The sequence below is a fragment of the Taudactylus pleione genome, unplaced genomic scaffold (assembly GCF_031769625.1).
Source record: "Taudactylus pleione unplaced genomic scaffold, aTauple2 ptg000296l, whole genome shotgun sequence".
In the NCBI taxonomy this organism is placed as follows: Eukaryota; Metazoa; Chordata; class Amphibia; order Anura; family Myobatrachidae; genus Taudactylus; species Taudactylus pleione.
Window position 1 is genome coordinate 11,957,884 of NW_028284698.1, and position 16,816 is coordinate 11,974,699.

A 16,816-nucleotide genomic window follows, 5' to 3' on the forward strand; every position below is an offset into this window, starting at 1 on the left:
GCCACACCTAATGTGTTTACTATCTCTCTGATGAGTTTGTTTTAATTTTTCAGCCTAAAGATGGCTTGCTTCACTGATAGTGACAGCTCTTTGGATATCATATTGAGAGTCGACGGCAACTGATTCCAAATGCAAATGTCACACCTAGAATCAACTCCAGACCTTTCACCTGCTTAATTGATAATGAAATAACGAGGGAATAGCCCACATCTGTCCATGAAAATGCTTATGAGTTGATAGTCCCATTACTTTTAGCCCCTTAAAAAGTGGGAGGCACATATAGAAACTGTTGTAATTCCTACGCCGTTCACCTGATTTGGATGCAATTACCCTCAAATTAAATCTGAAAGTCTGCAGTTAAAGCACATCTTGTTTGTTTCATTTCAAAGCCAATGTGGTGGTGAATAGAGGCCAAAATATGAAAATTCTGTCAATGTCCCAATATTTATGCACCTGACTGTACATTACACATACACTTACCTTGCAGCAGATGCAGGTTGTAGACCTGATAAGGACGGGACCTGGCAGGCTGGCACCATGTCATTAGGCCCCTCCCCCTAGCGACAAAATGGCATGATTTGCGGGTCAACTGGGAGGGGGCGGAGCCAAATGATGCAATTCTAATGTAATCACATCATATTGACTCCGTCACCTCCCGATTGACCCGCGAATCGCAGCATTTTGTCACAAGAGGACGGGGCTTAAGAAGATGATACCTGCTCTCCAGTCTGTCAGGGGGGGTTCTGGGTTCTCAGAACCCCCCCCCCTGTGTGCGCTAGTGGATGTTGACATGTGATGCATTGTTGGCATAGGACTGTAAGTGTGATATATATCACTACAGGTTGAGTCTCCCATATCCAAAATGCTTGGGAGCAGGGGTATTTTGGATATCGTAATATTCAGTATTTTGGAATATTTGCATACCATAATTAAATATCCTGGGAATGGGACCCAAATCTAAACACAGAATACATTCATGATTTATATACATTGTGGCCGGTGCCCAACCAAATGTGGTTAAAATGGCTGCCGCGGCACTGAAGGGGTTAATCCCGCCCATGCTGCAGCACCATTTTTAAATAGAACACTAGGTGCCAGGCGACATTTGGTTAAAATGTTTTACCGGTGCTAGGTGCCGGGTGTTTTAAAAAATATACTTTTCTTGTATTTTGCCGCGGCCCGGACCCCCTCCGTCAGCCATAGCAATTATGTGTGTTATCCCCCGGTACACAGCATCGGGAGACTGTATCTAAGTGTCGCAGCCCGGATTATCTCCAGCGGCTGTGGCAATGAAGGACGCCAATCCCCGGTGCACTGCAACGGGGGACATAGGCCCTGATTCAGAGCCGCTTGTAAGCGGCCGCTCGTTCGTTCTGACCGATGTTCGCACATCTGCGCATGCGTACGGATTTTAATACGCATGTGCGAACCAGTCAGTGCGGCCGAAAATCGTTTGTTCGCTATATAGTGAATGCCTGCTACTTTGAGTGACAGAGGGAGGCGTATGTGGGTGGTAACAGGGGAAGGTGCTTGAAAACGGGGAGTGGAATTCAGAACGCAGGCGTGCTTAAAGGTCAAAACGGGCGTTTTATGGGTGTGCATAATTAAAACAGCAGCGTCATTGACCACGTCACCTGGTTGTTTTATAGTCAGAACTGCTCGCAATATAGTGGTAGGAAAAACCAACCACAAGAATAGCGAGCAGTTCATACACTGTTCGATGTACTCGATTAATCTAATAAATAGCGGACATGACGTAGGATGCGAGCGGCCAGGGGGCGTATTTTTCAAAATGACAACCGCAAGTTTTGTTCGCTCGTTCAGACTTAGAGGCATGAACAGACCGCAATTAGCGAACGGTTCATTTGAATAGCCACCCCTTGTTTTAGAACGAACACCCGCAAATAGCGAGCGGCTCTGAAACAGGGCCATAGCACAAAGAGCCCGGCAGCCAGGATGTGGTCCTGGGCTGCAGGGCGGAGTGCCAACTGCTGGGGACTGGAAGCAGGTCTCCCGGCCCTCCAGCACTCCAGAGGTGGCAGCCAAACTCCCGGCGCCCCAGCTCCACAGTGCAGGGAGAGCAACTGCAGCTGGGACTTAGTCCCAGGGCTGCATGTCTCTGTGCCTGGCTCCTGGGCACCCTAGCACTACAGTACAAGGTAGCCAAGCTTAGTGGCTGCACGTTGGGAGACAGGGAGAGCCCTCTTTCCGGACCCCCAGCACTGTGGGCAGGGGCTGTGCACTAGGAACCGACCGCTGGGGTAAGGCTGGCTGTGTGCCACAACCCGGAACCCCCTCCCTCCAGCAGCCACCGTGCAGGTTAAAGTCCCGGCGCAGAGAGCAAACAGCACGTTGCCGGGACTTGTAGAAGCTCACCCCCGATGCCCCAAGAGGAATTCAATCCCGGGGATGCTGTGCATTGTGCTACACTGGGGGAGTGAGGGCAGAGGCAAGCGGTGCGTTGCGCTGCACCCAGGGAAAGTCCAGCAGTCCCAGACTGCAGGTCTATGGGTGCCCAGAGCTGGGCAATGTATAAAACAAAAATATTTAAAATGTATAAATGTTTAAATGAAATGTATAAACATTAGTTAAAGTATATGTGCAGCACTGAGCTGGAACAGCATGTCCCGTGCTGCAATGCTGTGGTGATTATAACCTGGTGCAGGGCACCAGGCACAAAGCATGAATAAGTTTAAATGTACAGTATGTATTAAGTTGAAGTGGTTTAAGTGTATAATTTAAAGGAAATTGCACTTGCCTATGTTTTCCTGGAAGTCCCAGGGGATCCAGGGCTTTGTGTGGGCTGCTGGATCCCCTATCCCCGTTCCATGGAAACAGGCTGCCCTCAGGGAGCTCCAAAGAGCTTCACCTCTGTGGCCAGGAAATCCTGCCAACCTCTAGAGCTGAGATTCAGGCCAGAGGTAGCTGGCTTGGTCCCTTAGCTGATTCCTGGAAGTTCATTATGGAGGGCACAATTTGTTCATCCCAGATGTGACAGAGCTGGAGGCGTCGTCGAGCCCTGTGGGTGGGCTCAGGCACGGTAGTGACCACTCCCCACTGTCCATAGTGGACAATGTTAAAGGTGAGCATACCTTGGTCATGAAAGGAACATGCACTTAAGTTGATTGGTTCAAAACCACAGGGCTGACTTACCCCCTGTGGTAATGTATATTGGAGTGGCATAAAAGAAGGCCTGTGAGTTTGTATCTTTTTGAACATGAAGAACTGCTGTAACATTTTTGTATGCTGACCCCCTTAAGCTGAGGGGAAGAGTCTTTTTTAAGACTATTGAGCAATAAACATCTTTGTCTTTACAATGTCTGCGACAACAGAATTGTGCCAAACTCTATTCAGTTCTCCGGCTGTTCTGAATTGAGCCCAGCGTCTCCAAGCTACCGTGCAGAGCCTGGTCCATTGAGAGGGATCAGTGGATATCAGTCAACACCAATCAGGAGGTATGGCTGCAGATCGTCGACGCATATGCAACAGAAGCGATTCCAGGTGCTGGCAGGAGGAGACTGGGTGTACGTCAGAAGCGGTTCCAAACACTGATAGTAGGAGTTTGGTGGTGGCAGCTACATACCCACCCATTGCGCAGTGAGTGGAGTCAGTGACAGGCGGTCACTGATGGTAAGAGGGAATCCCTGATACCTCAAGATCCAGTGGGGATCAAACCCAATCGCTCACTTGCCGCCCGATCACTTACACCTTATACACACAGGTAAGGAGGGGGAAAGAAAAGTACTCTCTCTGGTTTGGGGCACCAGTTCTACTTGGTTAGTTAAACATAAAATATAGCTTTTATTGGTTCTATTAAAAAGCAATATATGCAAAGGACAGAACATGTGACAAAAATGGACAATACATAAAAAAATGAGTGGATTGTATCAGTGGTCCACGTATATGTGTACAGTCAATAGATACGCAAATATTAAGTTGTCAGGAGGACCGCTGGACCCACCCACATAATAATAGCACCAATAGAATACCAAAGTGAAGTATTTTTAAAACAGTGGCAAGATGACTATAAATGAATATAGAGGGCGCTGACAAGAGATGCTAATCCCAGCTGCTGCAGTGTGGAGACAGTCAATCTCCAATAAATATAGAAATAACAACAAGAAAGAGCATGGAAATGGGGTGTTCTACAGAACCTTTCCTGATATTACGCATGTGTTCACTTAGCCTACTTTTAAGTGGGTGGATAGTCCTCCCTACATACTGTAGTTGACAGGGGCATTGTAGCAGCTAAATCACACCTTTGGTGTTGCATGTTCATTTTTTTTTTTTGACCGGCCTCCAGATCGCTCGCACAGCTGTGGGTGACCACCCACAGTGTGTGCGGGCGGCCTGACGATGGTCACGGTTATCGTGACCATCGAGCTTGCGACGAGACCCTTGTGGTAGGGTCTCATCCACCGCAAGCCCCAGTGAACTTCTTGCTCTAATAGAGCAGGAAGTTCACTACTGACATCACTGGTGATGTCAGTAGGACCGCCCATAAACGGTAGGCGTTCCTTCAGGAACACCTCCATTTGTCCAGTCACCCAACATGCACGCCTACAAAACAGGGTGAGCTGTCAATCACAATTGACAGCCGCCCCGTCTTATAGTGAGTCCCGCAGCGAGTGAAAATTCACTAGCTATGGGGCTCGCGCGTGCGCACAGCCCGGCCATCGACCCGCTTGCGATCGATATGAACTCGCGAGCAGGTCTGAATCAGGCCCTCAGTACGCTATCCTCGGAACCACAACCCCCCTCTGAAAAAGTCAAATGGGAGTCAGCCTATCCGCGTAGTCACTTTCACCCCACTGATGTATACTTATAGTGCAGTGGGAACATTGATAAGGTGGCGCGGGCAGTATGACCCAGAATAAAAAAGTACCTGAGAGAGGGTGGCGTGTAGCGGCGACAGTGTCCCAGATGGAGACTCCCTGTGTGCCCCGGGGGCTCCCGTCTACGCCAAGACGCACGTTTCACTACGTGCTGGCTTTTTCAATTGAGCTCCACCTTATACACACAGCATGCAGGTAATTTTATGCAATATTTTTATGCAATATTTTTATTAATTTTGTGGCTCAAACAAAGTTTGTTTACATACATGAAATTCATTTATGTTTCATATACTGTACACCTTTTACACAGTGCCTGAAGGTAATTTTATACAATATTTGTAATAATTTTGTGCCTTAAACAAAGTTTGTGTACATTGAACCATCAAAAAGCAATGGTGTCATTATCTCAATCATGCTAAAAATATTCTTTATTTCGGAATATTCCATATTTCGGAATATTTGGATATGGGAGAATCAGAATTATTGTTGTATTATATACCCAAAAAGTTGTAAACTATGCATAATCTTAAAAATAAAACTTTTTTGAACAAAAAAAAATAGATTTTTTTTGAAACATAAATTGATTATATTTTATTATAGTTAATATTTCTATGTCACAATTAAATATACATAAATGTATATGTGGAGAGAGAGAGGTAGTATAGTATAGATCGATTTGGGCGGGAGCCTCCCGATATCCCGCAATTTACTAACCCCCGCTGCGAGGGCAGCCAGTGACGTGATTCGCATCATTTTGGCCCCGCCCCCTGCTTCACAATGCCTGTATTATCGGCATTGTGTAGTGTGGGCGGGGCCAAAATGATGCGATCGTGTGACCCCGCCCCCATGACGCCTACAAATGACAGGCACCCATCCAGACACGCCCCCTTTTGGCCACTCCCCCCCGCTGCCCTGCCGATTTGGCTGCTCCCTCCCGGAAGGAGCAGCCAGAAAGTCGGCAACTATGGTGTAGATGAATAGTAATTATATATTTGACCATGTTTTCAGACATTACATACTGCATATAGGTCCTGAAGGAAGGTGTATGGCACAGGGTGTACACATTTGGACACTTGCAATACATTAGTTAGTACTGCTATATGGCAGAGGACATTTTAGCAATGAAAAACATCATAGACTGCACTACCACAATATCGGCCAAATACAGTGGTGGCAAATGGAAAAAAGGGAGAGTATTTACATCAACAGGGAGGACAGTTTACAAGAGAGTACGTAGCAAGCCACCTGGCCTGATTTCATTCTGCACCCCCACACAGGCAACGCTGCTGTTGGTGTAGAATGGTAAGTATGGTGGAAGGTACATGTCACACATATCCCACAGCCTGGCCGGGTCCTGGCAGCTTGTGAGGCCAGGAAGTCTGCATGCACCCACGTAGATCCTGCCCTGGTCCCTCCCGGAAAATGGAGGCAACGCCCCTGTTTCCGGGAACGCTGAGAGGAAACGCCCACGCTCCGTTTCCCAAACGCCGCAGCCTATCAATCAGGCTGCGGCTGGGACACACTGCGAGCTTACTCGCAGTCGGAGGGCATGCGCATGCGTAGTCCTTTAAACATCAGAGGTATGCGCTAACTATCGGGTTAGCGTACATCTCTGAATTAGGCCCCTAGCTCCCACAATGCACTTGTCCAGTACACTGTGTGCCTGGATTCATTGTCAGGCGCCTCCCAAATGTTGGAGAGGGCGAGCCAGCCCTTACGCCCACCCCACCCCCTCATAACAGCGCCTATGGTTATTAGTGTGATTGATAACAATGAAGTGTTGTTTCTGCTGTATTAGAGAGGTTTTTTTAAGTTTAATGATGCCTAAAAGTGAATGTGTATTTAGCAAGGAATACAAATAATTAAAAACATGGCCTGTTACAGGCTTTGCATATAAAGCTGCTGGTGTGAAGCCATACACATCTCAGTTCATGGACTGATAGAAGCTTTTGTTGCATGTATTTTTTTATTAGCATAAATTACAAACCATGCATCAGCTGCCTTATATTTCTCTCCCCTGCGCTGGATGGCACTGGAGCATTTTATGTAGCATGTGCCCATGTTTCTACTACAGTTGTACTATTTCTATTCTATCCAATTGTACCAGTATGTGAATATTAACTGGTAAATACAGGCACAGATGCAGTTCTCTTTGTGAACTTTTATGGAAACGATTTACCATTGGAGAAAATAGAACTTTTGGAAGTTCTCTTGCATTATAGTTGCCTTCATGCTTGCATAAGGCCTCACTAGGGATGGACATCGGAAGCCCACCATCAAATGATGGCTGAGCTTCCACCAAATGCCCTTCTTACGCTTGCGCAATAACCCTATTTTGCTGCTTACAGGGGACGGCATTGGGGATGGAATTGGGTGGGATTGGGTGCGGGGCAAGATACCTGATGCTGAGAGCTGCGTAGCTCTCGGCATTAAAAAAAAAAGTAACCATCACAACACCATCTAATCATTACCATTCAATGGCGGCAAACATAGGAATGCCACCATCGAATGGTAAAAACACTAACATCACAAGTAAAACAGTCGATGGTCGGCAAACATCGAAGATCGATGTCCATCCCTAGGCCTCACACAATTTGTTTCACAAATGAAGGTGAGATAATAGATAAGTAGATGAATCCAAATGATTTTGTTCTGTTTAGCTGCATTTGATGCCCTGATCTGATGGGTTGTTTCCTTTTATTACCTGTCTAGGAGAAGGAATGTTATCGTGGGAGCACCATGAACCAAAGACTTTTCGACAACCAGCAAACAGAGAAGCTGTAAGTGGATATTAACTGGTCTCTTGTACAGAGATATTATATGAATAGTATCCCTCTTTAGTCTTTACAGAGCTGTAGAGTTGGATGCATTTGCACCCAAACATAAACAGAAAAAGACATAGGCATGAAAAGGGGCATTTATGTGCAGAGGTTCAATTAGACGCCTCGCAAGAGTCAACCTGGCGGACAGAAGATCAGTCGCTCGAACATACTGAGGCGTTTGGTCCACAAATGTAGACTTTTTCAAATATAGCACCCATACCTGAGGAGGCAATAAAGAATCAGCCAATCAGAAGTGGCTATCTAGAGCTGCTTACAGTATAGTCGTCATCATCACTGACTATCATAGCACCAGCCCTCAAATACCCACAAGAAATACGCCTCCTGATTTGTGAATATGTCTCTACATCCATGTCTACCTCAGGCCCATCCGTACCCGATCCCACATATCCATTTGTAAGGAGTTCCAAGTGAAAGGTGCAGTAAAATCTGCATAAGGGGACATACAATGTTTATTTGGTGAACATACAGATTTTACATAACCAACACAGACATATATCCAACTCTACATAATAAACTTACTAACGGTTTATGTTTGTGTTACACTAAAAATGTTACTCTTGAAATTAATATATATAACTTAAACCATTAACAATAAAATCACGGACAACAGTGCTATTGTTAAAGGTTTTATCACATTTTATTGACAAATAATAAATTTGACATTTTTCATTTTGAAATGGTGGTGGCACTAAAGAACGGACAGGACAAAAAAACACGCACACAAAACCAAATGTTGGTGGTCAATTCTCCATTAACCACAACTCAACCTTTCAGGTGGTGTAAACACATACATGCCTACCCTCCCGATTTTTGCGGGAGGCTCCCGATTTTTGTAAACATTTCCCGTTCAGGACAATTGGTTCACAACATACGCCAATGCAATGAGAGCACACGCACTAAGCTAAAACTAAATTTAACTTAAACAACCAAGCTACCATTTTTAACCGCCACACAACTAACAAACTACCCACAACAAAGGGCAGGAAGATGGGAACAAAGGACCTCATTCAGAGCCGGACGCTATTTGCGGTCGTTCGTTCAGAAAAAAGGGGTGGCTATTCAAATGAACCGTTCGCTCTTTGCGGCCTGTTCACGCCTCTGTCTGAATGAGCAAACAAAACTTGCGGTCGTTTTTTGGATAACTACGCCCCCTGGCCGCTCGCATCCTACGTCATGTCCGCTATTTATTAGATTAATCGAGTACATCGACCAACGTATGAACTGCTCGCTATTCTTGTGGTTGCTTTTTCCTACCGCAATCTTGCGAGCAGTTCTGACTATAAAATAACCCAGTGACGTGGTCAATGACGCTGCTGTATTAATTATGCACACCCATAAAACGCCCGTTTTGACCTTTAAGCACGCCTGCGTTCGGATCTCCACTCCCCGTTTTCAAGCACCTTCCCCTGTTACCACCCACATACGCCTCCTCCGGTCACTCAAAATAGCAGGCATTCGCAATTTAGCGAACAAACGATTTTCGGCCGCACTGACTGGTTCGCGCATGCGTATTACGATCCATACGCATGTGCAGTTGGGCAAACATCGCTCGGAACGAACGAGCGGCCGCTTACGAGCGGCTCTGAATCAGGCCCAAAGAGAACTGGAACAAAGAGACAGATAGTTACTTTGCTGATACCATCGGTGATTGGTTCTCCGGTTAGGTCCTCTGGGGCTCCGGTAAGCTGGTCTCTCGGCTCCTGCACTGTGATCCTGGACAGCTGCTCAGTGCAGGAGTCCGGAGACCAGCTGACTGGAGCCCCAGAGGACATCACCGGAGCACCAATCACAGGTCCCTGGATGCAGATACGTGCTGGGAAATGTGATCTGCTTACTAAAAATTTGATAATTAGGGTTTGGATTAGAATTTTGCTAATTCTTCTCCAATTGCTCTTTAGTAACTTCATGTGATACTAAAATAATGTGAAAAGGGTGTGAAAACATCCGTTTTCACATTAATTTAGTAAAAATAATGTTAATTAAATATGCCTCTTACTCCCCAAAAGCCCTTTTCCTTTCCCTTGTGGAATCTTACTATCTTTGTCAAATCAACCTCTGAAGAAATCCCCAACATGGGAAAGGAAACCCATTACATTCGATCACATCCTAGCGAGCGGGTCTGAATCAGCTCCTTAGAGTGGCAGATAGGTGGCAGTGACATCATCAGTACAGCGCCTTTGGATTCCCAGACGCTTGGTTCCAGAGAATCCTAGGCCACGTCTGAGCCTGAAGATGAGCCCAACGCTGCCTGGGCCATAGGTTCAGTTGGCATCTGTGAGCGCAGGGATGCACCCTTTAAGGCTACGGTGCCCAGGGCGATGTCCCTGTCAGTCTGTGCCGCTGCCAGGGACAACACAAGCACAAGGTAACAGGACCCCCAGCACACACACACAGGGCCTGATTCAGACCCGGTCGCTAAGCTGCGCTCGCTAGAGGTGATTATCGCACATCTGCTTATGCGTCAAAATACGCATGCACGAACCAGTCACTGTGGCCGGGAATCGTGCATCCGTACTACACAGACTGGACGCTACTTTAAGTGACAGATAGTGCTGTTTGTGGGTGGTGACAGGGGAAGGTGCTTGTAAACGGGGGCGTGGATGTGCGAACGCAGGAGTGTCTGAGCCTCAAAACGGAGTTTAATGGGTGTGCATAATTAGCAAAGTAGCGTCATTGAACACGTCACTTGGTTGTTTTTTAGCCTGAACTGATTGCAGTGCTTGCGGTGGGGTAGGAGCTACCTCAGGTGCTGCGTGCAGCCCCGATGAGTCTTGATGTTCCTGATTAATTGCACACTTCCTGGAGATGACGTGTGCTAAGAGAGAAAGGTGGGCAGCTTTATACTCCTGCGTACGCACACTGCTGTCACTCTCTAAGACATAGAGGGCGTCCTTACGCCACACAGTGTGATGGCGGAATTTGCATACCCGGCCCCTTTGGGAAGCAAGCGATTGCGGTCTGAATCAGGCCCTCAGTCACACACACACACTCTCTGCACAGCCAGGTGACACACACCAGCTTCAGTTACAGGAGCAACAAGCACCTGATGTATTCTCTGCCTAAACCTTCCATGCACACAGGACCTCATCCAGAGCAGCTCGCAAAAAAGCGAGCACTCGCTCTGAATGATGGCGGACGCTTTTCTTTTGAAAGGTGGCCACCTGGCCACTCGCTAAGCTGTGGGTTACCACCCACAGCTTTAGTGAGTGACTAGGTGATGGTCGCGATGGTCGAGACCATCGGGACTTGCGACGAGACTCTTGCGGTAGGGTCTCGTCTACCACAAGCCCCAGGTAGCTTCCTGCTCCTTCAGAGCAGGAAGCTCCCTACTGACAGTGATGTAAGTAGGGCCGCCTACAAATGGCAGGCATTCCTTCAGGAACGCCTCCGTTTTTCTGGCCACCCCCCTACCCCTGAATGAGGTCCTGGGGGTTCGTTGGAGGCTGTCTCTCACTGCCTCGTTCGTGACCCTCAGTCCCTACCACCCTCCCCACTCTGCTAGCTCTGATTGGCTCTCTGAGACAGTGAGAGCCAATCAGTGTGCAGCCCTGACCTTGCAGCAGCAGTCACTCCCAGACACAGACAGACAGCTACCAACGTTTACACCAGCAGAGATGGAATAAATTCTATTTCTCTAACATCCAATCTAGTGGACACTGAGAAACCTAGGGATGTAAAGGGCACGTACTAGAGAAGACACTTCTGCAAACTAAACTTGTCTGATGCGTCTCATCTCCCCCCTCCCCCCGAAACACCCCTCCCACATCTTAGACTTCAGTTTTTTGTTGTTTTGTTAAGTGCCCACGGTCCGTGAGCAGGTCATAGTGTCAGCTGTGACACAGCAGCAGTGGCAGTGACAGTGTATCTATCTCCTCCTCTGCCTGTCTGGCTCAGCTGTTTTTTGTTTGTTTATTGCTTTGGCTCCGAGCCCTGCCCCCAATCCCGCCTCTTGAGTATTCATATAAATAGTTTTCACTATCAAATTCTTTTGATGCGATGGTTAGTTACCAGCGCATCGAAAGATTCAATGGTGGAAGCTCTGCCATCATATGATGGTAGGCTTCCGATGTCCATTCCTAGTTTGACTCAGTCAAACACCCTCCCCTCCAAGTTAGGAACGCGCCATGATGGGTGCTTAGGCACTGCTCTGCTCCTATCTCCGCGCTCCTCCTGAATGTCGGACGGACGTGATGACGTCATGTCCGAGTTGACATTCAAAGAGGAGAGAGGAAGGAATCCAGACATTTATATCTGGGGCCGGGTGGTGTACTACAACTGTGCTCCCATCCACCAGGATAGACAGTGCACAGCAGTTGCAGCTTGCTAGATGACTATGACTGCTGACCCTGGCTAGTATAGCGCTGGTGGAGTAACTGTGGCTGCACCCCCCAGGCTGCAGCTGTTAGGACCTGCGGTTAACAGATCATCTTGATGGCAGTTCACAGTCATACTGTCCCAGTTACTACTGGGACACTGCATCATGTCTTGTTCTGGTTGTTGCAGGCAGCTGGAAATCCTGTCTAGTCTGTTTTCAGCTAAGCTGTATCTTGCCTGTCTGTCTGTGTCCAGACTTCAGCTGCACATTAATTAATTGTCTCTCTGTGCTGAACCCAGCTACATACTAGTCTGTCATTAGGGAGGCTTGCAGGGATTTGCTCTAATTGGATCCTGCATCTGTTAAGTTACAGCCAGCCCTTAACTCCATGCCGGTTACACTGCCTGACTTCCAGAGTATGTGGTCTTGTACTCAGTAACCTGAATTCTAGCCGGTGTACCAAGTTCTGCTGTTCCAGTTCCCAGTGCCTGTTTGTCTGATCTGGCTGTGTGTCATTCAGCCTGTACTCCTGCTGTGTCTGAGTGCACCTGTCTGCCATCTGGTTCCTGCATCTTGGCCTGCTAGGCCGCATCACAGCCTGCATAACCATTGACTATCAAACCATGTCTGTTTATGTTCACCAGAGTCAAGTTTGCAGTGTTCTCATCCGTGCTGCTTCCAGTCATTGTTCCTGACGTGTCTAAAGTTAATCTGTTTACTGTCCTCTCTCTTTCGTATAATCTACTTCCAGTCACGTCATGGCCCCTAAGGCCGCTTGTCCTGTCTTAACCGCATCACCTTGTTCAAGTCACTTCATGGCCCTTAAGGCTGCTCCTTGCCTGTCTCAGCCGCATCACCTTGTTCCAGTCACGTCACGCCCCTCAAGGCCGCTCCGTTCTGTTTCAGATGCATCACATTGTTCTAGTCTCACCACGGCCCTCAAGGCTGCTTCGTCCTGTCTCAGTCACAGCACCTAGTTCCAGTCATCATGGCCCTCAAGGCCGCTCCGTCCTGTTTCAAGGTGAACATCGGCCCTCTAGGCCTCATCACCAAGTTCCAGTCGCCACGGCCCTCAAGTCCGATCCATCCAGTCTCAAGTCGCACTTCAACTATCAAGGCTGCAGCGTATAGTTCTTGTCTCACAGCGGCCCTCCCGGACGTTCCATCTTGTGTCAAGTTGCACCTCAACCCTCTAGTTCTGTTTTTCCTGTTTTGTCCTTGTCAGCCCAGCCACGCCTGTTTCGTCCTTGTCAGTCTAGTATTGCCCGTCTTGTCTTGCCAGTCCAGTCTTGTCTGAAATCCTACATATCATAGTCCTGGTCGCTCCTGCCTTGCAACTCATACCCTGTGTTTAGTCAGCCCCTGTCTACCATCCAACTGTATCATAGTCCCTAGACATGTCTTATACCATAGTGACATGCCACTGCTTGTGTTGTATCATCTTTCTGCAGCCTCACTCCAGCTAGCTCCAGTTGTGGAAGGACTGCCACACCTCTACCCAGTCTTGTCCATTGTCAGCAGTCCTGCAATCTAATCTTCGAGTGAGAATCGTAACAGCAGCGGCCCGGGTGAGCCCCCCCTGTAGATACCACTGACGAGATACAGTAGCTATCAATCTAGCCACATACAGCAGTACACTATCTGTCGAAACACACAGGATCTTCAGCATTTCTTTGTCATAATGAAAACAGATACGGAACCAGGGGCAGAAATAGGGGTCAGGCTGCCCCTAGGTGCAACATTATTGAACACATTGGCCACCCTCCCATCATCAAACATACACACACATACATGTGTCACTACCAGATAATTTTATGTTGGGGCCACTTCAGATGCTTCCAGACGGCCAAGGCAGCCCCAACCCCACCACCCCCACAAGTTACTGTAATGACAAAAAAGAAAATCACGTGGACTTCGGGGCAGTCCCAGCATGCTAGTAGCTTACCAGGGCTTTGATACTGGTGTATCTGCTGTGCCACCTCCATTAAGTGGTGTCCCAATGCAGCCCACCCCCCAATATACAGAAAACCAATGCTTTCCATAGCGCAGTGTAACATCTGGTCATCATAGGTGATCACTAGACACTAGACTTTCTAAAATGGTTAACCATGATTTTACGAATGCCAGGCTTGGGGGAGACCTTCCCCTATCCCTGGATTTGATGACTTTTCTGTAGTGCAGAGGCTTTTGTCTGGAGATCACACTGATCACAGGCAATAATCTGTATGGGGGCACATTTTGGAAGAGGACACTCTCCTCTATCAAGCAAGGGTGCCTACATCACTGTAGGTGCAAGAGTTGGGGAGCTAGTGGTACTTTAAGTTCCTCCCCATCTGTGACATTTTTTTTTTTACTTTAAAATGACGATATCACAGCTCAGGGGACGGCTTCTTGATACTTGGGACTCCACACTGGTCATTAGTGCCTGGGGGAGAAGGTAAGTAAGGGCACTTTGCTGCAGATTAAGAGCCCCACTTTGCAGCAAAGGGTTAACCCTAATTTGGTAGTGGAAAAATCAGGTGGACAAAGAGCTTGGGGTCCCCCCAATTCCCCACTAACCAGCAATAGGCTTGACCAGCCAGAGCTGGTGGAACCATAGAGGTGAGATCTGCTCTGTGGGGGTCCCCCCACCATTACTCCACCAGCCTCAGGTCAGTTGTTAACAGAGCTAGCTTCCCCAGGGGAAGTCGCATCCACAAAAAAGTGCAGGCTTCCCCTCCTGTGCATAACCAGCACTATTGGTAATGGCAATTTTATCCATGTGCATAACTAGTACCAGCATGCTAGGGTGTCAAAAATTGCTGCCAGGGCCTACTATCTCTCTGCCATCTCTTCCTGTATGTCCCAGAGATTTCTTAAACTTAATATGTCTAAGACTGAGCATCTTCCCACCCCCTACATAATCACACTTCCCACCATTTCTTTATCAGTTGATGGCACAACTATCTCCTCTAGCCCCAAAGTGCGCTGTCTTGGAGTTATCCCAGACTCCTCCCTCTCCTTCAAACCACATATCCAGAATCTCTCACAGTCCTGTCGTTTTCATCTTAAAAATATTTCCAAGATTAGACCCTTTCTCACCCAGGATGCCACTAAAACCCTCATACACTCACTGGTCATCTCCAGATTGGACTACTGTAACCTCCTCCTATCTGGCCTCCCCAACTCTCTTCTTTCCCCTCTCCAGTCTGTCCTCAATGCTGCTGCTTGGCTCATCTTCCTCTCAAAACGCTCTGCATCTGCCTCCCCTCTCCTACAAGCTCTACACTGGCTCCCCTTCCCTTATAGAACCCAATTTAAGGTTCTCACACTTATTTACAAAGCCCTCAGCTATTCCTCTCCCATTTACATCTCTGATCTCATCTCCCTTCACTCTCCTGTCCTCCCTCTTCGTTCAACTAATGCAAGCCGCCTCTCATGCCAATTGATTACGTCCTCCCACTCCCGCCTCCAAGATTTTGCCCGCGCTGCTCCCCACCTTTGGAACTCTCTCCCGCTTCCCATAAGACTCTCCACCTTTCTTCAATCCTTCAAACAGGCTCTCAAGACCCACTATTTCATCAAAGCCTTCCAGCTCTCATCTTAACTTGCTGCTACATACTCCTTCCTCCCTGCCTACCCCATCTGTGTAACACCTGTTTGTCTGTCCCTCCCCTTTAGAATGTTAGCTCCTATGAGCAGGGCCCTCTACCCTCTTGTGCTTCTCCTTACTCTACCTTCATCTACTTCTAACACTTGGTTGCTTTGCATTGTTGCTTATCTGGGTGTTATGGTCGCGAATGTAGCAATGTATATTATCCATGTCCTGTATTGTATTGTACTGTACTGTACTGTAAGTCACTGTAAATGAACCTATTTGTTTATGTACCTGTGAAACACTTGTGGCGCCATATAAATAAACAATAATAATAATAATAATAATAATAGAACCAGAGCACTAGACTGGACAAGTCTAGTGCTGGTTAGAGGAAAATCAAGGTGGGGGTCTCCGCGATACTTGTCCAGATAATTTTCTACTAGCAGCCTAGGTTTAACAATTTGAGGGCCAATGCCGTTTTTTTGTATATTTTGTAAACTTTTTACATTTTTTATATATATAATCCTGCACAGATCCTATAGATCTATGCAGAGCTTTGGACAAACTTGCCTCTCAGAGGTCATTTTATAGGCCGGGATTGTAGTGGGTTTGTGGCAGGTTCTAACTTAAAGGTTTCTTTCTTATAATGGGAAAAAAATTATGTTGGCTCAGTGTTTAATTGTATCCTACATAGAGATGAGCTGTCCCAGCTTGGATCACTTTGGGTCTTCGCGCAGGTTCTGAATCTGATCTGAAAACCAGATACAGTGTATTTTAGATTGCATTTAGGTTCCTCCCTTGTGATTTCAGGTGCTGTGAGGTGGTCAAAATTGACTCTAGAAAATTAATGATTGGCGCGTCTCAAACTTTTCTACTATGCCGCATCAAGCGTCCCCCCATATGCTTTTTCACAATATATGCATCTTATTTACATTACTAATGTGATAAAAGTAGAATTCACAGCTACCCTGGATTCTGGTGCTGGCATTACATGTAGCTGCTGTGTGCAATTCAGATGCTAACCTGGGCAAAAAAGCAAAGGACAGAAGACTGATACAGTGAGTTGCACCATGCATTGTACCATATATTATCATAGTACTTAAGGCCTGATTCATAGATAGGTGGACGCAGTATCGATGTAGGTGTAATATATATATATATATATATATATATATATATATATATATGGAGCAAGATGTTGGTGATTACATTTTTTTATTAACATATCAGTTTGATAAACATGAGG

General features: G+C 47.0%; 1 protein-coding gene across 1 annotated transcript in view; it reads left to right on the forward strand.

Annotated features, from left to right (window-relative positions):
- CHRDL1 (chordin like 1) overlaps positions 1–16,816 on the forward strand; it is a 156,384-nt gene that overhangs the window by 106,588 nt on the left and 32,980 nt on the right. Inside the window, exon 5 of the mRNA XM_088482924.1 lies at positions 7,548–7,615. Coding sequence (XP_088339050.1) covers positions 7,548–7,615 — 68 coding nt within the window. The remainder of the gene's footprint in view (positions 1–7,547; positions 7,616–16,816) is intronic.